Genomic DNA, 23,160 nt, shown 5'->3' on the forward strand with positions numbered 1-23,160 from the left:
CTTGTGCTCTTCCAATTCTCTCCCCCATCCCACCAGGAGCGAGAGGCTGTGTGGTGCTCAGTTGCCAACTGAGGTTAAACCACGACACAGCCATTGGTAAAATCACAGAGTATCTTCACAAAGAATCCTGTTTTCTCCACCAGGCATTTTATGAGATAAAGAAGAGTTACATTCCTCTTCACCTGTATCTGTTATGTATCTATTTCTTCATTACTGCTGCTGTGATTGTCTATTTTTCCACGCAAAGATTTACCCTGCAAAGGAAGATAAAGGGCCCTAATACATCAGCTACAGAAGGAGCAAACACCTCAAGAACTGGCTGACTACTAGTGGCCTGAAGTAAGCAGAAGGCAACAATCAGCTTTTGAGGTTTTAAGCAACTTCTCCAGTGGGAAAGCTACTTCAAGTAAATAAAAAACCAAGCTCAAGACAGAATTGTTTTCACACAGCAAATCCCATACCCGCATAGCTGGTAAAGCCTCAGGAATTCAGCCTCTTCAGAGCAAAAAGGAAAGCCAGCATTGAAATCCACAGAACAGCTGGGGACAAGATATCCGTGTCATCACTGACTAGCTGTGCCATGCTTTGAAAACGTTAAAAGTTGATTAACTGTACTACTTTATTGACCTGAAGGGCCAGACCTAAGGGAAAAGTCCTCACCCACGCTGACACCTGGGTCTCTCAAAACCCAAACGTTGTCTCCTGTTAGGCAGCAGCAGCTTGTTCCCACGTGGGAAACACCCATTCCTGCCTTGCTGAAGGCATGGGAAGGGCTCGCTTTTGGCTGTCACCACTGCCCCTGGGCGCCATCCAGCCTGCTGCTTGGGCGCTTCTCACTCGACCTGGCCACAGGTCCCTAAATGCCTGCCCCTATGGCGAAGGGCACCGAGCACTGGGCACGCTTCCTTCTCCATCTGCCCAGAGGAGAGCCAGTGGTATGTCGCTGTTCCAGGTAACTCAATAGCAGGAGGCATAAAAGTATCCAGGCAACACGGGGGAAAAAAAAAGAAGAAAAAAAGAAAAGGAAGGAAAAAAAGGAAAAAAAAAAAGAAAAAAAAAAAGAAAAAAGAAAGAAAGAAAAAAAAAAAGCCAGATTGACAAATCATTCCCAGCTATGAACAATATGTTTGGATTATGAATATGTGCTCCAGCACGTTCAGGTTTATGGGTTCTGACTTTCTACATTACTTAATGGCAATAAGTAAATCACCTAATCCAGGCGTCTCACTTCCCGGCAGGTTACTAATATATCATGGAAACAATTTATTGCAATCTGTGCACGGAGCAGAAAAAATCCCAAACAAACCCAATTTGAAGCCAGCTCATGTACTTTAAAAGGAAAACAGCGTCAACTACATGAATATATCCCAGCAGGGAAACTTTCTGATAAGATAACCATCTCTAACCACTGAAAAAATGTTGCGGTGCAGCCAAAGGTACTGTGTCAAAAATAAACTATGAAAGCAGAGTATGAGTTTATTTCAATACGAGGGATATGTTTTCCTCACCCAACACACCTTCCTAGGCAATCGCCACACAGAGTGTGCCTGGTGGCAAGGCACAAGCACAAGAAAAGGCTGCAAAACCACAGAAGATCCAGATCACACGACCTTCACCTGCCTGTGCAGTGCCTTAAGGCAGATTAAATAAAGCCACCCCAGGGAACAGACTTATCTAGAGGAGGCTGCCCTCGCCCCGGGGAGCAGCAAGTTCTCCTGTCGCTGGGACCAACCCGTCGCCCGTTCTTGATAACTGGGCAGCCTCCCCGTGCTCATGGCCAGCCACAGGAGATGGGTACTGGAGGAGGAGAGGGCACTTGCTGGAAGAGGCCACCTCGGGGCCAGGGAGAGCTGTGAGCAAGGGTTGCCTGGCTGTTCCTGTCACTCAGCGAACAGAGATTCACGTTAACTGTGCATTTCCCCTGTCATCATCCCCAAGCGGTCAAAAACTTCAGCCAGGTCCCCAAAACTCAGGTTTTTGTTTTTAAAAAAAAAAAAAAAAAATTGAGTTATTGAAACAAAGACTAGAGGATTACTTTTATTCCAGAGGGTTTGTGTGTTTTGAGATTCTCTATCCAAAAACATAGGTTCAGAGGCATCCCACCTATTGGAGACCCCTAGAGAGAGACCTTCAGAGACCAGAGCTACTGCACACATGCAGTCCTTGAGCCCTTCCCACTATAAAGGGACACTATAAAGGAAAACTATGACCCTACCTAGGATGGGAGAGTGGGAAGGAGGATCAATTCCAGCACATTACACTGATTAGAGGCTCAGGCTTTTGGAAGAGCACTGATCATCTCAAGATTAATCATTACGCTGCAAGAACCGACAATGCCGGATTTTCTTTTTCTTCCCAGTAACATCAAAATGAGACCAGAGATGGGCAGTACAGCTGGACAGTGTTCCAGTACACGCAACACGAACACTGGAAAAACACTCCCACCCACCTCCCCATGCAAACATATACATATATACACAGGCATGTATGTACATAGGTATGCACACACCAATCCAGAACAAACTATGAGGGAGAAACAAGGCGATTTGGGTGCCCCTCATGCTGTGATGACAAACTTAGAGCATCACAATCTTTGGAGAGAAACTTTCAACAGGTCCGTGCCATGGTGGGAAGCCCCAGCAGCGACAGCCAGAGCTGCTCTTGCCTGCCTCTGATCTTCTCCTTCATGTCTGCAAGTCAAACCAACAGCCCTTTACACCAGCTGTGAAGGAGACTGCTGATGGGCTAATAGGACTTTTTTTTTTTTTAAATAAAATTTTTCTCTCACAACAATGCATCCTACCCAAAATGTCTAGGAGGAAGAGGGAGGAAGGCAGACAAATTTTCCTCTGCACGTCTCCTCCATAAAGGCATTTCGCACTCACCACTGCAGCAGCAAAGAGGGGACTTACCTAAATACACACATGGGTCCTAGTGGGAGAGGAAACATACAGAAACAAGAGTGTCTCCTATAGATGCTCATTGCAAGGAGACAACGCTAAAACCAGAGACTCCTTAACATGCAGATTACCAACTTAAAAGCTTGTGAGCATTTCCAAATATGAACTGTAACGGTTTGGGGGTTATTACAGAAGTACAAATGAGAGACTGTTACAACTTGAGATTAATGAACCAATAAAGCGGTCATTCATATAAAAAATACGCAATTTGGACTTCTATTCAAATGTAAATAATTGTTTCAGCAGGCAACAAATCATACAAATCCTCCCATGTCAAAGGCTTATTGACAAAATAAATGGGACCTATTGCACTAAGGCTGCAACTTCCAGCAACCGTGACACGCTGCTACAGCTATGGGGCGTATCAGATTGCAGCCAAGCACAGCAAACAGCCACATGAATTTCAGCAGTAAAATGCAAGGGTAGTGTTTTTGTTTGTATTTAATCTGTACTCTAACTTCCAGACATCGACAGGCTGCTATTGATACATACGGTTTAAAAGCAGAATTTTCTTAGAGCAGCTGCCAATGTATGCAGTCTGCAACCAAATCCATACAGGGGGGCCTCAGCACCACAAGCCACATGATCTTTCCTTGTGTTTATGTATTTGTAGATACTTTTATGCAAGTATGTTCAGTTCTCCATCGCACCCTGCTCTTGTGCTGCACAAGGACTGTTACTGATTCATCCATTCTGCACTTACACAAAAACATGCCTATCCACATTATTAGAAAGCTTGAAAACAAAAACCAAGTCTTGTCACATTGTTCACATTGATGATTTGTTAGACTGTTCTCCATGAATAACCTGCTTGCTCAAGTCAGCAGAAAGTTTCTCATTCACCTCAACAGGCATTCAGCAAGTCCCTAAATGTTTGCTAGTCCCCTTTCATTTATTTTTATTTATTGTTTAAAACAGACACAAGTAGTTTTTCAAACTGAAGGAGCACAAAAATGTGAAAGCACCAGAATATATTTTTTTTCTGTCTTAACTTAAAAAGGAAGAAAAAAAGAAGATTGTTTTAAAGAACTCAACATGCTCTGAAGTTGAAATCCTGATGGTAAGACTACAAGTACCCCAGCATTACGAAAGTGTTGCCATATGGCAGGTTCGTAATACGACTAGTTCAAAAATTAAATCAAACAAACAGAATTACTGAATCAAAACAGAAGCACTACCTTTTTCATTTCTGTGTTTTTTTCCAAATTATCATCGCTTCTCCGCAGAATTCAATTTTATAGCTATAATCTTAATGGTACGCTCTGCAGAAAAGCTATATTGTGCTTCCCTTTGAAAAAATAGTCATAAAACCCGTGGCGCTATACAAATTACATTAAAACTGCCTGCATTACCTTTATGACTTCCTCTGGCAATCTTTTTCACGTTTAACAGAGAAGCAGCACACTCCTCTGTGCGTGCTTGCTAATACACAGCTTTTTCTGGCCCTATTAATTCTCATTATTGAATGCTGCACCCCGTGCTGCAACGCCCCAGCGAAACCCAACACCCGGTAACACTTTGTTTTGGGGAGCTGTGATGCAGACGTTCAGACCTGGAAATTTCACCTCCGGGCAATGGCGCAAGCCCACGTTAAGGGCTGCCATTTCCCCAGAAGTGCCTTGTTTCAGCCAGGCATCCTTGGGATACACCAGAAGTTGATGCCTGGGAGGTGAAATCACTCTTCTCTCCATCCTCCAGGCACCATTCTGGGGACAAGATCAAGAGAAGAGCCGACATGATCTGAGATGTCACTACTACCATTCCTGCTGGGCCACTCCTAGTGGTTCTCAGCCCTTTCCCTAACCTGTCTCAACTCAGAAAATCCAAAGAAAAATAACCCAGGAAAAGGAAAACAACATCCTAGTAGGAGAGCAAGTTAGAGTAGCTCAGCAAAAGTCCCAGCCCTTTAATGTCAAAGATGTAGCTGTCAAGAACTTTACTGAAAGAAAGCTCTACTACAAAAGGACTGAAAGATGGGACCAGCTTTCTTCCTTGAAAGAAAAGACTTAATCATACCAGGCTCAGTTCCTAATTTTCCAGTTTTTGCAGCATTTTCACCAAAATACTTCATAAAGACACCTGCTTGTTGGATCAGCCAATTTGTATGATCAGTTGTTCGGGGTATTTTTTGCCCTTTTCATAAAGAAAACAGCTGTAAATTTCACACCTGTGAAGAATGTCAGACAAAAAGGCACAAAAATGGAAATCATCTCTTCGTCCTACCAGGCAGAGCAGGAACAGAGCACGCTGGTCAAGAAAATGCCCGAAGCAGAGCCATGAAGCCTCACGCACTGAGATCCAGACCATCTCTTGGCCACCACCCCGCGCGGCTGGTGGCAGAGATCCCAGCACCAGCGCTTGATGTATGTGCAATGCAGGGCCACCAGCCCGCTCCCACTCTGGGCTCCCTGGCGTCAGATCGTCAACAGCGCTGTGACGTGCTGGCCATCAGCTCTTCTTTACGTATTTTAAAAGGGCCCAAACCTGGAAGGAGCCCCAGTGTCCCTCACTGGAGTCAGGGAAGATGCTGGAGCGTACACTTCCATATTGACTTCACCTGCACAGGTGCCTTGCTAGTAACGCTGTCAAAACGAAACAAGTGCATCCCTGAGGAAACGCTGAAGTGAGCACCTGGACACACCAATTCTCCATTGAATTTTGATTCTTTCATACTATTCTCCTTCTGAAATCATATAGTTAGAGGTGACAAAAATGAAATACTATTTTGCAGCTGAATTGTTGTTTACTGAAGCAGCAATTAACCACATCATATGACCTTGCCTATATATGATAAAAATAGAACTGGACGAGCTTGCCAGCTATCCAGCATTTAATAGTACTTGGTTTGTTACAGAAAATATGCTTCATTTTTCTTAAGCCATGCTCAATTAATCCGTTTTGAATAAAGAACTCTCTAGCATTTAGCTCTAGATCCTGGTCACTTCAAGCTGTGGCTCTGCATGGTGTTTTTCCACAAGAATTGGTCTATGCTTACAGATGCATATCAGAAATAAATTTTAAGCCTAAAGTGGTGTGGGAACTTGTTCCCTCCCTCCAAAGAGCTTTGTCTCTGCATGTCTTCTTCCAATAAAACTCTGATAGAATTCAGCAGGAATTTTGGCTGAGAAGTACAACACACACCCCCTTTTATTCCCTTTGGAGCAAATCCCTAGAATTTAAAATTAATTTGACAGAACAAACTGAAGACTTTGAATAAAAGCAGAAGACATACAGGTATAAGAGAACTAAGGCATGCACATGAATAAATTTATTTTTATGCTTCATTTGTAATGAGTTTTATCTTGGGGGAGGGGAGAGGGCTCTGGGTTTCAATTTATCTGAAAGCTTGATCAATAATTCTCCGCTACAAGCAGCATGCCATCTAATTTCCACCCTAAAATTAACAACCCCTATCCTGAAAGTAGTTCTTATTTTGCACCTCTTCTGCTTATTGAAAGACTGCACAAGAACCTGGCTGTCTGATGGCTAAAAAATCCCTTCAAATTTCCAGTTTAAATATACTTGAGGCTAATTTTATTAATTAATTTTATTATTAATTTCCAGTTTAAATATACTTGAGGCTAATTCATATGTGCTTGCTCCTGTGACAACCTTGTCCTTAACTTTAAACGGCTCTTCCTCCTTCCAGCCTTTGTGTGTCACCAGATTAGCAAGCCAAGCTCTCCTAGGGTATGTTTATACAGCCTTTCATAGGCAAATATGCACATGCTCTCCCTATTCCTAGCTGGCTGGGTGAGAGCCAGATGCAAACTGGATGCTGTGTAGACCTGGGTAGGACATTACTGAGCCTGAACTGATGGGCTTCGATGAGGGCAGCAGCTTGATTCATGCCTCTTGATTCACATTGAGCTCACCTCTATGTGGCTCACAGCATAGGAGGAATAAGTGTGTGAGCACCTCCAAAATACTCCATGCACATAGCCTTGGTCGCTCCTCCGAGAGCCTCTCCACTCCTCTGTGCACTCCTCCACAGTCTTGCTGATCTGACTTCATCTCTTCTGAGCAGGGCTTGTCACCGGGCTACCCAAGTACCTCGTCTGTGCTGTCTGCTGATGTGCCAGGATGCATCCAGAATGACAAGAGGGACAGCTTTTGTCATCCCCCCTCCCTGGGCTCCATGTGGATGACCCACAACCTCTAGAAAATAGCTACAATCCCATAGCGCCAGGTCAGCTACAGGGATGGCCTGAGAGCTCACCAGTGAGCATGGCTTTCCAACACCAACGCTCTGCACCTGGACGCAGTTTTGCCACCCAATGAGCTTTGCTTTGATTTTCCATGCAAGGACTGGACAACAAAGCAAGTGCAAGAAGCAGGAAGCCACTTATATCATATAGGAAAGAAAAACTTGTTAACTCTAGCAAATCTGCATTTTATCAAATTAACCTTTGTGTTTGAAAGTCAGGTCTGCAAAATTTGCTTCTTATTGTAATTAACAGAAGGTCTTGATAATTGCACAATAAACAACCTTAACAACGAGAAAGTGTCAATTTTGCATTTGAATTGGGGATTATGGCAACTAATTCCATGAAGGAGTTAAATCAGTGTCATGATATTCTGGCAACCATTACAAAGGACACCACATTTTATGTTCAAAGAGTGTGGAAGCTGGATTTGAAATCACATTAATGCATAAATTTGTACAAAGCGTGGCATCCTTTCAGTTGTTTGTGTATTTTCAGGTAGATCCCTCAGCAGTCTCAAAGCTCATGATCTTAAAAAAAAACCACCACAAAACCCCGAGCATTCAGATATCTGTAAGTCAGTATTTCCTGACCTATTACTGACTACCTTTAATAGCTGTTCATCAGCTGTAGCTGATGTAGAGCTGCTTGGACGACAGAGCCAAACAGGCATCTTTATGGGACCATTCATGTTTATTACATCTGTGCTTTGTATCTACCAACAAGAGGCCACTTAGTTTTGGCAAACAAAACTTACAAACACCGGTTGTCCTTGGATCATTCCAGCTTTCAAAATAAAACCTGTTTACAACTCAAACACTGCAAAGGGATTGAAAACAACTGTCACTAACAGATAAAAAGAGGAAAAGACAGATTAGTTATCAAATGTACTCACATTTGCTTTCTATCTGTAAATATTAGCTCCCATACATATATAATGTTCAAAACCAATATGGAAATACAAATAAAACTACATACAATGGAGAACAATAGTTCATCAAAACAGGACGTCCCAAATTTTATGTTACAGCTCTAAAGATCTAACTTACCGAATTCTTTTTAAGGGTTTTTGCTGAACAAACCTCCTCTGCAACAGCCACTTCTATCCCATCTTTTATACGCTAGTATTATTTATAACATGTTGAGAGTTAGGAATAGGTGAACATCAGTTTGAACTCTCCTATCTAAGCAGAAATCCTTTGATGCTGACCTTATCTCGAAGGTACGGGGAACACAGTTTGCAACCCCCAAGTTTGGAACTGACTGGGGACTACACAGCATGAATCAATGAAGGTGTTGGGTATATGCGAGGCTGCTGTACCAAGAGACTTCAGCGGCAAGAAACAGTCTCTGCGTACCTTTACCCTACCAGAACAGGTGGCTTTCCCCCATTCCCTCATCCAGAAAGATGGGCACTCTTCCCTCAACAGTAATGAATTGCTCCATTCATCAGTTTGCACAGTGTTGAAAAGTCAATGCACGCTTTGAAAAATGTTGCTGCCCCTCCGCCGACACACTACGTTTCTAAGGACTCGGCGTTCACCACAGCTGCGTCCACTGGGAAGTGTATAAACACAAGATATGCACTATACTGTAAATTCACATGAGCTATTAAATATAAACTTTAAGGAAATCTAAACACTAACCTCAGTCACATTCAGAATGGTAAAGCTACGAGGGCATTTTCACAGACAATGGTCTAGGAGTTATGTTAGTTCCCAGGGATTTCACAAAGCGTTTTTCTCTTGTTACCTTGGTAACCGCTACCTTGGCACCCTTGTTGATAAGCTGCACCACATTCTCCACTTGGCCTTTGTAGGCGGCTATGAGCAGGCGTTCTGAAAGCACGGCGACCACATCCTGCTGGCTCATGAATTAGGAGAGAAAGGTTTTCAAGTTTCTTCGGTCCAAAAACAAAGGGTTGGGATCAGTTCAAGCAGCATGCAGGCAGGCGAGGAAGGACCCCAGCTCCCTGGACAGTGATGTTATTGCTATGCCATCCTCTGGACCTGTGGATCAGAAAACAACACTGCCGTCAGCAAGGTTTCAGAGACAGAAGCACTGCAGCAGCTCCTCCCCGAGTGTTCGTCTTCACATCACTTTGGGAGGGGGTCACAAAAACCCTCGGAGCCTCCTGAAGAGAATGCACTTCTGTTGCAGTGCAGAGGGATGTAGACAGTAGCACATTTTCAGTGTGCCCCTATTCCCCTAGGACAAAAATCCTTAAACTTTCTGAGAGCTTAACTCTCTTTTGGCCTAACCTGTATTTGTGTGGCCCGCTTTCATTCTCTCCTTCCCCCCAGGTTTCCCAGACTTTAATTAGCCAAGGACGGGTTAACTAACTCCACTGCTAATAGTAGCTCAGCCTGCGTTGGCCAAGGGAACAACAATAGGTTATAGTTACTGGCTGCTGATATAAATATACAAACCTCTGCCCTGGAAGGACTGAGTGCAGTCAGCAATTAAAGGCAGCTGACTGTGTCCTCACGAGTATAAAATGCTTCACAGCCTCCCCGAAACCATCCCAAGGACACCTTTGGGAGGGATCACAACTGCAACTGGGAAACACTCATCTTGGCTGTCAGTGAGAAATTATGTCCCCACCGCAGTGCTGACATCATGCCATGCTGACCCCAGAAACAATTCAGATTTAGCACTCATCATGCAAACTTGCGAGCATGTTCTTCTTCCTGGACTCCACTGACCCGTCCAATGAGCCATTGGAGCTGAAAAGAGATTTCTGACATAATTGGAGAAAACTTATCCGCAGATCGCTTTGAGCTGTAGGATCCAGAACCTGCCCAGTTTGGGAGGATTTCAGCTTTACCTGTGCTTTTCACACTTCGGTATTTAATTGTTTCAGTACAGGAAATACACCTTCAAGACAACCAGTGTGTATACAGATGGTTTATCTTTCTCTCTCTCTTGAAATATCACTGCACTGCTCCTTATCAGCTACCAGTATTACAGGCTTTGCATAGTCTAAGGGTAATTGGTACAGGGACTAGATGATCTTGGAGATTGATAATGGAATACAACATCTTTCACCCTTATGTTATCCCTTTGAATCCATCTCAAAACAGCAATAACTAAAAGCTATTACTGCTTAATGGCTTTGCTGCCCTCCTAAATTGATTTGTCTCAGTTTAGCCGATAGTACAAAACCCTCCCCATCATAATCCCACCACTCAGAGAACTGACATTTTTGCTAACAGCTTCAGCAGGGAGATCATCACCAGAACAGCAGAAAAGATTTAATTTCCATCCTCATACCAGGAAGACACTCCCAGCAACAAGGAGAAAATGTGCGGGTCGTTGTGGCACATGAACTCCCCGGCTTCTAAATACTGGGGGCGAGACCTTTTAATGAATGTCACTCCAATGTTATAAGATCACATCGACTAGTACCCCCTCTGGAACAAAAAGGTGCTGTAGCCCTGTTTAATTGAATGGTTAATAGGGTATTGTGATCATCTGTGTCACCAAAGTGGTATCCAAAGTCCTTGGACCCTGCAGGATCACTGATCTACACTAAAAACTTTTGATCACAAGCTCATGTATATTAAAACGATATTGGTTAACTTGTAGTAGTTGAAGATACTTGCAGAATTTAATTTGCACTCCTATGGTAATTTCTATTAATGAATCTTAAAAAGCTTTATGAGCATTAATTCTTTTAACACCCTTTGAGGAGAGTATTATGCTCAAGAATATTACACGCATTTTAGAAAAGGGCCCTTTAAAGCACAGGAAAGTTCCTGGTTTCTCCAAGGCTAATAGAAGAGTTGTGTCAAAGCCAGGAAATAACTCCAGACAATTGACTGTTGATTTCTAAGTATAAGCATTAGGCAATACTATCTCCAGGTAAAAGATTCAGGTTAGCTTTTCTTTACCATCCTCTTGCTTTCTAGGTGTGAACATGTTTGGAGCAACATGGAAATAGCTGCGCATTTATTCAGAGAAGCAAGACAAAAACTTTCTGGGTCTCAAAAGCAGCACAAGAACGGACATCAGAGAAGCGGTGCTGCACCCTGTGCCGCTGGACCGGTCTCACCCACACCCTCAATGAGACAGACACAGTTTGGACACCCTGGCAACACTGAAAAGATGGAAGTAAGAAGAAAAAAACCCTTGTTTCCTTCACCAGCGCTGTACATATCATACCCTGCCCCTCCGGCACAGTGATGTGCCCAGTATCATACAAACCACATAAAAAAGCCAAGAAATACAGATGGCCTACACTAAATAACTTGATCTGTGGAAAGCAACCCAAGTTTTGATCTCACCTCCCTAAGTATTTGCTTTCCAGTGACACGTTACCAAAGCAAGCTGAACCCCGCGAGCCCAGCCGCCCTGCTCCCAACACCCCCCTGACCCTCCCATCACATCCCAAAGCAGAATCTCTGTAACCCAGGAACGCTTCCCACTCCTTCCCTCCGTGATCGGCACACAGTGCAGGGCAAGCCTTACAACAGGGATCTTTCTCCGTGAGCTTTTCAGGCAATGAGGTGGTTTGTTTCTGTGTCAGCCTTTGCTTGTGCAGCGGTGGTTTCCAGATGAACTGTACCATCACTTGTTTGTCCCCATCCTTACACCTAACCTGGCTGCCCGTACACTGGATGGAGTCATGCACAATAAACTGACAACTCTGTGCATCTTAAAACATGTGGTCAGACCCTGTTTGGTTTTCTTACCCCTTAAATTCAAAAGAAAGCAGTAACATCATTGACACTGAAAGATTTTCATATTCACTGCAAAAAGCTCAATGCAAACATTTTCCTGACACACTGACATTTCTGAGCAAATTCACAGAAACTGTGGATGCTCGTTACATCTAGCCGCACCACTAGAAACATACACTAACACCTCAAATGACTCGCGACAGTGCAAAGTTTAGTTCTGTCACGGAAAAGTCTGGTTAACAGGTATGTACCTATGCAAGGTAAATGCTGGAAATCGTACTCACTTCCTAGTTTGATTATTCTCCCTTTCTCTCGCTGCCTTCCCATTACTGTAGTACGTTCCCCCCGGAGATCATGAGCCTCCTCAGCCTGCCATGCCCTGCCACGCTGGAGTGACGGACTGCGACAGCACCACTGTTATCATGTAGTTTGCCTTCTTGCCTCTTCCACCGCTTGGATCATGTATAAAAGCATAGCAAGGAGTTGATTCAGCTATCAGTCTTTTATGGATGTCTCCCACATTGTTCAAGTCTCCGGCAGTCGTCGGTCCCCTTTCCCGGAGGACAGTCACGTCACAAGCCTGGCTCCTGCTCCGGGCTGTTTCGCAGACAGGCGCTCGCACAACAGGTCACGTTCCCCACGCCGGCTGCTTTACATCTCCTCAGCTGGGATTATTTGCAACTCAGAAAAGCGCGTCTGATTAGTATAGGAAGCCCAGACAACTGAAAGACCAACTTTCCTTTTCTCCTGAGCTGGTAGGAAAAGACGATGGGTGACCAGTGGGAGGGGGAACAACCTTCTCATTCCCCTCCCAATGGACCCTTCCCCAGCGCAGCGGCTCAATGGGCAGTGGCATCACTCCCCGCCAGCTTTAACTCTTTACATGACTCAGACACACAGAGCATGTTTCCTTGAACACGTCTGCACCTGCAGCAGGAGGAGGAAGGTACCAGATGCCCAAGGACTACAATTAAAAGCTCGACCGCCCCTTTCACACACAGATGGTGCAAAATGAACCCAATAACACGATTACAGGCACTGCACCGCATCCCTGCTGCCAGCACCTGCTGCCCAGAATTAAATCCCTCATTATCACCCCCCCAAATCCAGGAGCTCGGGGGAAGCACAGAGCACGGGAATATTCAAACCTTCTGCCGTCAAAACAAAAAAATGGATTTTGCTTTAATGTATTTTTAAATAAGAAACAGCCATCTCTGTGTTTCTTTGTTTAAGATCAGATTACTTACCTGGGGCAGGCTGGGAAAGCAACACCTACTTCCCAAGCCTCTCCAGGGAAGCTGGCCAGGTGTGATGCCCACAGGTTCAGTTGCTCCACCGTGGGGCAATCCCTTCCGAGGATAACCTGCTCACCCCATCGGCGGAGCATGGAAAAGGACAGGTTGACCGAGGATCAGTATTCCCGACCGGCAGCAGCAAGGCACCGTCCCCAGGCACTGAGGTCCAGCCGCATCCTCATGGATGATGCCTGTGGCTCAATGAGTCACGTCACCCTACAGATGCTCTAGGAGATGTTTGGCCGGGAACAGCACAGCACAGCGCGGGTGGGCAACCGGCTGCTCAGTGACAGGGTCATAAAGCTCGCAGCTCCGGCCTCTCTCCCGTGCAACTGGCAGAGCAGGCGAAAAACACTCTACGCACCGTCCCCCTCCCCAGCTCCCTCCCCTCCAAACTGCTGCCAGGCTGCCTCAGCAGCTGTATCGCCTACACGTCAGTAACAAAAAAGTACAGGAATGATGATTTTTGAAAGCCAAAGGAAAGCCCAGGACACATCAAACATACCGATACTGAAAGGCTAGGTGATAGGATCTCCTAAATTCACAGAAAGGATTAGAAAAACCAGCTTCCTCTCTGAGGAAAGAGAAAAAAGCTGAAAACTACGAAAGGTTTAAGAGCTATGAGCTAATCAACTTTATAAAGTCCTCTGCGCTAAATGGAAAAGATGCAACGCCAGACACAGGTCACTCTCAGTACAATCACCAAGTTAAATTAGTATCTGAATAAAAGAATACTCACATAGCTAACAAAAAGTTTCTGTGTGTACCAAGGTACAAGATGAAAGGAAAAAAAAAAAGAAAAAGAGACCCCACTTTTCTGCAAGGCACCCCAAATTCTCTTTTCTAGTTTATCAGCAGAAATGATGCTGAATAGTCCAAGAAAAACTCTCAGCACCTGGTAGCTTCATTTCATGCGACATAAATAATACCAAGGTAAGATAAAAGGAAAAAAAAAAGAAAAAGAGACCCCACTTTTCTGCAAGGCACCCCAAATTCTCTTTTCTAGTTTATCAGCAGAAATGATGCTGAATAGTCCAAGAAAAACTCTCAGCACCTGGTAGCTTCATTTCATGCGACATAAATAATGGAATAAAATTACTCTAAATTATTTTAGAATAAGCCAGTGTTAAGATATGGAGTCGGACAATAACAAAATGTTATGGGAGGGTATATAATAGCTACTATTTTATAATAATAAAAAAGTCTTTCTAAGAAAACTTCCTATGTCTAAATATTGCCCATCTCTTCTTTGCTCAGCTCTCAGAGCAAAATGGGTTTCTTTGCTCATTAGTACATAACAGTATATTAAAATCTATAAAATGCTCTTTTTCTTGTCCAGCCTCTTTGCGAAGCAGTTTGTTGTATTTAAAATATGACATAAACACAAAGATTGTACTCACTTTAGAATAACAGCATTTTTCAGCAGAGTGGATTACTGCATTAGAAAGAGTGAGTTTCCTGGAACTCATTTTATCATTTAGTGCAGGATGCAGATATATCTGCCATTTCTCTCAACTGACTTTAAGAGGGTTTTTCCAAGACCTGAGGCACTGCTTTCCTTTAAGTGATTTTTCTCCAGTTCCATCATGGATCCAGTATAAACTGCTCAGGAAAAACGTATGTATTTTGCTAAAGGGAGGACTCTGCCTCTCACCCCTTCCTGCCCCAAAAAACAGTTAAAAACCGGTCAAAGGTGTCATTATGAAAACCACACCACCAGCAGCTATATCTGGAAAACAGCAAAGCCCCACCAAGTCAAGAACAATATGCTTTTGATTCATACTTTTCTTTACAACGACATCAATACTATTTTTGAAATTAGATTTTATACCGCTCAACATTTTGAACTGGACACCTACATAAAAGTCTGGTAGCTTATATGTTGGTCTCTGCTTTTTTTCCTATTGTTTTCATTGTGTATTTTATCATATCAATTAAAATTATTCAGTTTTCGTATGGACAGTCATGTGATTCATCACCCTAAGTATCAGCACAGTTTGGGACATCTGAAAACGTTTTCTGGGCTTTTTTTTTCTTTTTTCCCACTTGTTGCTATTAATTACTTCAACAATGACTATTTAGCAGCCTCCCAGGGAGCATCTGCATGACAGCTGCTCATCACGCTTCCCACCACAACGAGACTGGACTGATTGATGTCACTGCTCCACCGCAGCTGGTGGCCGCCTGCAGCCAGACCAACAGCCAAACCCACATGCGATGAACGTGGGGAGACAGCGACCGCAGCTTCCCCAACTGCTTCGTCAAGCGCAGCTCTGTCGCCCGACCTCCACCATTGGCTTCACTGAATGTAAATCCTCAGCTGCCCAGCAGCTCTCAGGCGATGCCTTGTTCCCACCAAAACCAACCTCCAAAGTTGCACCTGCCAAGCAGAATGCTTTTGGAGAGAGGCACAGACACATGGAGACCAACAACGAAGATCGAAGAGGCAGTTTCAAGTCATTGGTTAGACATCACTATCTCCTTGTACGAAGACAACTGTTTTTCTTCCCCTCCTACTTATCTCTTCACCATGTAGCCCTGACCCCTTATCCACTATGCAGGTTATATACTTACCACTTCCCGTATAACATGATTTGACTTTTTTATTTGGCTTATATCATTGAAGTTTCACAACTTTATTACTCTCCCCGCCCTCTCTTTCAACACCTGCATGCACACACATGTCAAACCATTCAGTACAAGCGAGCTCAACTCTCAGCAAGCCCTCGTCAGTTGAGCACTATTTACATGACAAAACAGTATCCATTGTTTGATAGGGGACAGTGCCTGTGTGCAAACACACAGGCATGAGATGTCTTGGTCCCATTTGCATAAAACCAGTTAGGAGGTCTTTCCAGCTCACTGCTGTTTAACAGAAGTGCTGGAGCCCAACCTTGGGAACGAAGCAGGCACACAGCTGTGCTCGTGGGAGAGCGGGGTTTTACATTACGCTCACGCACAGTGGGCCTTCTGGATGGGAGAACTGTCCCTCACCATCATCTTCTGTGCAGGAGCCACCTGCCAATCAATTAAAATGCCACACAGATCCCACCCAAGCTGACTGCAGAACTTCACTGGGAGCAGAAGGTGCCAAAATCCTTCCCATAACAAACTCCCTTTCCTCCTCCGCTGCTCTTCCCTCCTTTCATACTCCCAAGGTACGCCCTCCGCTGCCAGGAAAGGCCTTCCATCCTCCCTGCTCCATCTCCTTACCAGAAAGATGGTTTCAGAGACGCTGCTTTTCAAATTACCTATAGCATGGGCAGTATCTGCCATTCAGTTTGGGGACCCTGCTGCCCCCACGCCAGTGAGGTGGTGCAGAGGTCTCCTGCTCCTCATGTTTGATCTGAACCCTCCTCCCTGCCAGCACAAGTAACCCCACACTCTCCCAGCCAGCACATAAGGGCAACTCAGGTAAACATTGCAAAAGACATGCCGGGAAATTTCAAGAAAAAATTAATACCTACGTTTATAGATTTTTTTCAATGCCAGAAAACACCACCACGATAATCTAATGCCAGCCAGCATGAAGCCACACGTGTCTATTTGAGCTAGATCCTATCTTTTATAAACATGAGTAAAGATGTGCAGCCAGGCAGCGATCAGAAAATGCTCTGACTGACAGAGCAGGGAAGAAGAAAGCACACATTTACCAGCTTCGAAATATTTTCCAGCTGACAAAAGAGCATTGGAGATGTTCTTCCACTTCAAGAAAAACATGACTTAGGAGCTGCCAGCAGCGATGACACAGTCCCTCCTGTACCATCACAGCTGACATCTTGGGAGACCACTGGGAGATTCAGTGACGTAGCTGGACCCATGCCCCCCAGTTCAGCACTGAATCACAGAGACACCGTGAGTACCCAAGATGTTATGGTATTAGCACAGTATTCCTCAATATTGCTAGGCGTCTGGCACGAGTGCAAGAGTCTGGCAGGCAGTGTCTCAATTAAAGGCTTAATGAGACTCAAGCTGAAAGTCAATGGATAAAATCCTAGGGATGCAGTGGTCAGGGAGGGAGAGAGATGTATTCAGACAAACATGGGTGGAAATGCTGAGTATGTCCACTGTAACCCGTGCAGTGGCATGTGCCCCGGTTATGGTGCACACTGTTACCATCAAGAGAAGGTAATTTTTCCAGTTGTGTCCCATCACGGGGTACTGCAACAGCAAGAGGAAGCACAAATATCCAGGGATCTGGCACACCCTGGAAAATGGGCAAGGGAGAGAAACCGAGCGCAGCAGGGAGGCGAACGCGGAGGTCACACACCACCGCATGGGGCATGGTACCGCCCCACCAGTCAGCACAGCTGGGACGGTAATTCTCACTTCTCAAACCCATGCGCTGATTCCCCAGCACCGCTGTGGAGAAACTGGCTGTAAGACCTGAGCAAAACCATTATCAATGCACCTGATTCACACAGGGAGCTGCTTTAGGGAAGGTCCCAAACCTGCTGAGCGTACCAGAGGGCTCCCTCTGGCCTCAGCAGACTTTGGAAGAGGCCTGAAAATGGTCTCCAAATACTGGGAAGCAACTTAAAAGCATCTCTGAGGAGATCCTAGTAAGGAGAGAGCCCAGCCTTTAGTGACTACAAAGCCTGCTGAAAAAGTGTGGGTTTAGGGAATTTACCCTATCCTATCCATGAGTTTGGGTCAAAGGTAGCAAAGACTCTCTGGTGTTGTGCATGAAACCTCCATGCTACACGTTTCTCATGGTGCTCAGTGTTTTGGGTTACACAGCAGCAGGTGAAGGGGACAAAGCTTTTCTCTTCAGACCACAGGCTCAATTCTGCGCCAGGTTAGGTCAGCTACCAAAATTGTTGTTTCATGGCTGCGCACGATCCTACGCGACATGCGCGGGAGGCCTCTACTCCAATTCTAGTGCAAAGATGTTCATAAATGACAAAAAAATTGCAACACATTAAATGATACATTTGTCAGCAGTCTCAGCAAATAGACTGGACTTCCACACCATTTCTTACATGTGGAGGTATATAATGGCACAGAAACTAGGGCAATAAGCAGATTTCAAGGCTGCAATACTGTCAGTGTTGTACACCAAACAATTACTACACTTACTTCTCTTCCCCACAAAATAAGCCATTTTATCAAAATGGCTCCTAATCTTTTTCTAACATATTAATTAAGATACTACTATTTGTAATTTCCATTACTGAAGCATGGAAGATAACTGTCCATGGATGGAGATCCTTGTCTCCCCCCCCACTTCTTCACAACCTTCATTGCTTTCTACTCTCAATTAAAACACACTGAAGTTCTTTTGTCCCTTCCTCCTAGATCACTTTTTCCAGCTCTCTGCTTGTTCATCCTCTGCTGTATTTCTTTGGAGGCTTGGTACTCAAAACCACACAGAGTATTTGCAGAGGACTCTTGAAGTGAGCAGCCCTAAAGGCGACCTGGTTGCAAGGGGAGAAATACTGAGCAGAAGAAGATGCCTGCTGAAATACTGACAAAGAAAATGCCTGCTGGCCTGTGAGCCTGGGAACTGACAGCCGGGGAACCAGCAGCATCCTTGAGAAGTGCAGCTGGCATGTTTGAAGTGCAGCTGGGTACCTAGAAACCAGAGGCATCCTGAAATACCACCGATAAGTGCAAAAACAAGGGACTCTAACAGCAACTTATAATCTGAAAAGGTGAAAAATAGTCTGGAAAAAGGGGAAAACATCCTGAGAAAGTAAGGATCAGTAACTGCCATTGGCTGTTCTAACTGCAAGAACAGGAAAACAGTCTGGAAAATAAAAATTGGTCTGAGAGAACAGAAATCATCATCATCTATTGGCCATCCCAGGTGAAAAACAGAAATTAACAGCACCTATTGGCTGCTTGAAAGGATGGTGTCCTACGCTCTCTTATGTCTCTGTGATATAGAAAGGACTTAATTTTTACCCAAAATGGAGCTTTTCCCTCTGAGAACTTCCCATGCTGCATGTAGTTTTCCTTTTCCTAAACAGGTTGAGCTCCCTGCATGAACTTTCTAAAAGATCTCCTAGACAAGCTCTTGGACCCTTGCTGGGGATGCCTGGCTGACTCCCAAGTCCGTGACAAGGATCATCTTTGAAGTGATACTCTGCCTGTTACTTTATAGGTGTGTGTCCCCAGCCTGCTTCTGATGTCAGTTAGGTTTGTTCTCCCACTTCTGGAATGGTTTGGCCCCCTTCTGGGACTGGTTTGATGCACTTGGTATCGGTAATATGATGAACATACATACATATGCATATAAGTAATCTACCATAAGTATATCTGCTGTTATATTATCATTAAGTTTACTAGGGATAAGTTTGTAGTAACCTGTAATATTACATGTATACTTGTTGCTGCTATTATTGATTGCTGCTATTATTGATTGCTGCCAATAATTTATAATAGCTTCAGATATAGATATATTCACTGTATTGATCACAGGTACACTTGCTAGTGGTGAATTTTGTGTTATTTTTGGTAACAATAAAGCAGAGAAGTTTAGAGGATGAAGCCTCCGTGTCCTTGTGTATTACAGAACCCCTGCAAACCCACAGTCACGATCTCCTTACTCCCGCAGGCCAGGTAACCCTTCAGGTCATGACAACTCCGCAGTTAATAATTCCCTCTGGTCTCCTCCACAGCTCCATTTCTGCATCCCAGAGCCTCGGAGCCAGGCTTGCCTTTCCTTGCACCTGCATCAGACAGACCAAATTCACTTCCCAGCCCACTCCAAACTCTCAGACCTCTTTCTGCAGCCTAATCAGTCATTCCCTGCCTCGTAGGAAGCAGAGATCAGTTTTTACAGCCAAGCAAGTGTAGTTCTTGGCACTCACCTCTGTAGAGTTTCACCCTCTTAATTTTGGACCCAGTGGAGCCAAATCCTGCAGATTTCTTCTCCTTCTGAAGTTCCTGCATCTCTTCCCCACTCCACCCTCCTGCAGTGCTTACGGGTCCTTTCTGCCCCACCACCCCATTTGTGAACTAAGGGTTAAACGCTGTTTCTATTTTTCAGAAACAGGGGCACCAAGAAAAACACATTTAAGTGAGTGCGAGGAGCCCGATGGGCCTATTTTAATGCCCATTTCTGTGTAGTTACACAAGCAAGAGGGACAGAAGCAGTAATAACTTGCAAAGCCAAAACCCACAAACATTTCAAGCAGCAACAGAGAGAGTATCTACTTGGAAACCCTTTTTTTATTGCGTTAAAGGAGTGTTACATCATGTTTTACAACATGCTGTAGTCCTCTCAGGACTAAAGTAATTACTTTGATTAGTAGCACCCCACAGATGCTAATCAATCTGAAACATCTAGATAACTTAAGTAAAATCCTTGCAAAAAACAAGTCTGGGTGATAAAAATCACTTTTTAAAAAAAAAAAAATTAAATAATGCATTTTGGAAAGGGTTATATGCATCAGAGGGGTTTTTTTGCTGCATTACTGTATGGTGCTATTAACCCTAAGATCTTTTAACACTGATGGCATGGCTGATCTTGTTTCCATGTTGGCTTGCAAGGGCGATAGGAGACAGCTGTGCAGGGATTACCTCAATGGAAAATCTCTGGCAAGACCAGAAGTTGCACTGGTGGAAGCATGTTAATGAGGGAGGCTTTACAGGGAAAAAGACCCTCCTTAGACACTGACAGTTAATATTTCTTCCCCGATAACTCACGCACAGGCCTTGGATCAGAGGTCTTCATCATGGAAGCTGAGGACAGTGAGACCAAAGTGCTGCAAAGGAACGATGCCTACTGAGCTTTCACACTACTCCCTCCTCCTCCCAAAACGAACTTGTAGTACAAACAGTTTACTTTTTTTTCCTGTTAAAACAACCTCAAGGGATGCTTTCCTATGGGTTACGAAGGTGCATCTTCCATAGGTAACACATGTATTGACTGGCTTCCACAACCCCTTTTAATCTGCACCTTCCCAAATCACGGCTTCCCATTCACCTCTGTAGCTCACAAGGCACCAGAGCATAACTAGGAGGTCTGCTCCCCATATTGCAGTGACCCGCTGAGATGCAAGGCTTCCAGTCTGGGTCCCTGGGCAGGTACTTCTCAGTGTCAGGTACCACCCTCTCCCAAGTTACCATCTGAAGCAAGCTCTCTAACTTACCAAGGGAAAATCTTCCTCTGACAGGGAAGGAGACTGAGTTAACTTTGCGTATTTTCAGACATCAATAAATGTATTTGTGTTGTGGGAGAACAGAGAATTTTCTCTCCGTGTAGATGTCATCCTGCCTATCACTATGTACAGTGTCCCCGATTTAAACATTCGCGTTAGCAGGCAGTGAAATGAGCACTGAATATCTTCAGGGTTCGGCCCCTTCACGTACAACATCCATCAAGGACAACATATACAGAACAAATGGTGAAGGATATGCAAGTATTACTTGCTTCATAAATCTATTTGCGATTTGCAAAAAATCAATCACTACGGGCTAAATATATTTTCCTCAAAGAGGATCATAAATCAATTCAGAAGCTTTCTGCAGATGTCTTGATTTCTCATCCAGTTGCTACACCTGAAGGGGCTGCACTGGAGAAGGCTGACATTACCGCTTCGAATGGTTGGGCACTCTCTTGAATGGGTCCAGGAAACTGCATGATTATCAGTATCTTTTAAAAATACCACAACTACCACACTACGAACCCCCTTCTGAATCTCTAGGTCTGTCTAGTAGCAGAATTTCAGTATTACACAGATGAAGACTGTGAAAACCACCGAGTGGAAACATGTTTTAAAACAACAGCTTAACTGCACAATTAATTCATGTAAAATGCTGATGCCAGTGAGTATTATACTATTCCTGTTGCAGTAAATGTAACAGATCTAACGTATCTGCTCTGCTTCACTGATAATTAGTGTAAGTAGGGCCATTACAAATTTATGCATCAGATGCCCTGACTGCATATATGATCTATCAAAGGCAGTTTTAACTGTCTTCACTATCTGACCCAACATCATAACACAAAAGTGTCACCAGGGTAATATTTCCTAAGTACCCAGCCACATTTTCAGTGTTTTCTGGGGGCCTGCTATTGAGCAGATGTTTAGTACCCTTGCCAGGAGCCCCGCACAACCTTGTGATAATTCCCAAGAAGGCTGGCAACAGTTTGTGAGGGACAAACAGCCAGTTCTACCCAACTCACAGAATCACAGACTGGCTGAGGTTGGCAGGGATCTCTGGAGGTCATCTGGTCCAACCCCGCTGCTCAAGCAGGGCCACCGAGAGCCGGTTGCCCAGGACCATGCCCAGATGGCTTTTGAGTATATCCAAGGATGGAGACTCCACAACCTCTCTGGGCAACCTGTGCCAGTGTTTTGTCACCCTCATAGTGAAAAGGTGCTTCCTGATGTTCAGAGGGAACCTCCTGTGTTTCAGTTAAGTGCCCATTGCCCCTGGTCCTGTCACTGGGCACCACTGAAAAGAGCCTGGCTCCATCTTCTTTGCACCCTCCCTTCAGGTATTTCTGTACATTAATAAGATCACCCTGAACCTTCTCTTCTGCAGGCTGAACAGTCCCAGCTCTCTCGGCCTTTCCTCGTAGGAAATGTGCTCCAGTCCCTTCACCATCTTCGTGGCTCTTCATTAGAAAATTAATTAATCTATAGTCACTTGAAGCCATTGAAATAAACCATGTGCTTAAAATTGCACACATGCTTATTGGGTTAAGAGGAAATTATTCCTTCACCCAGAGATCAGGAAAGTGTGTAAAACAGCAGGGTATGCGCCACTCACAGAATAGTTTGCACAGCAAACAGAATAATTCGTTACACTTGCACTCTAAACGGTTTCTCTTGGAATGAGATTTTCACCAGTGGGACTCAAACAGCATCCCTAGTGCAAGCAGCTCCTACAGTACACCACCCTCGAGCACACTCACGCTTTTTCCCAGCACTACTGGCATTCTTGCCTACTGTCTCCTTGTTACCTGCTTTGTTGTCTTCTGCTTTTTTTCACGTGTACAGAACTCCGAAACCAATATCCAAGACCATGCCCACCACCCACGTGGCCAGTCCGTGCTCAGCCT

At 44.4% G+C, this 23,160-nt stretch overlaps 1 protein-coding gene across 4 annotated transcripts in view; it reads right to left on the reverse strand.

Moving 5' to 3' along the window:
• The window catches only part of ANKRD6 (ankyrin repeat domain 6), a 36,193-nt gene extending 27,156 nt beyond the window's left edge, over positions 1-9,037 (reverse strand). For all 4 annotated transcript variants that reach the window (XM_009281937.1, XM_009281936.1, XM_009281935.1 and 1 more), the window contains exon 1: positions 8,918-9,037. In XM_009281937.1, the coding sequence (XP_009280212.1) occupies positions 8,918-9,037 (120 nt within the window). The remainder of the gene's footprint in view (positions 1-8,917) is intronic.
• Positions 9,038-23,160: the final 14,123 nt, after the last annotated feature.

Source organism: Aptenodytes forsteri, unplaced genomic scaffold (assembly GCF_000699145.1).
Source record: "Aptenodytes forsteri isolate BGI_AS27 unplaced genomic scaffold, ASM69914v1 Scaffold20, whole genome shotgun sequence".
Lineage (NCBI taxonomy): Eukaryota > Metazoa > Chordata > Aves > Sphenisciformes > Spheniscidae > Aptenodytes > Aptenodytes forsteri.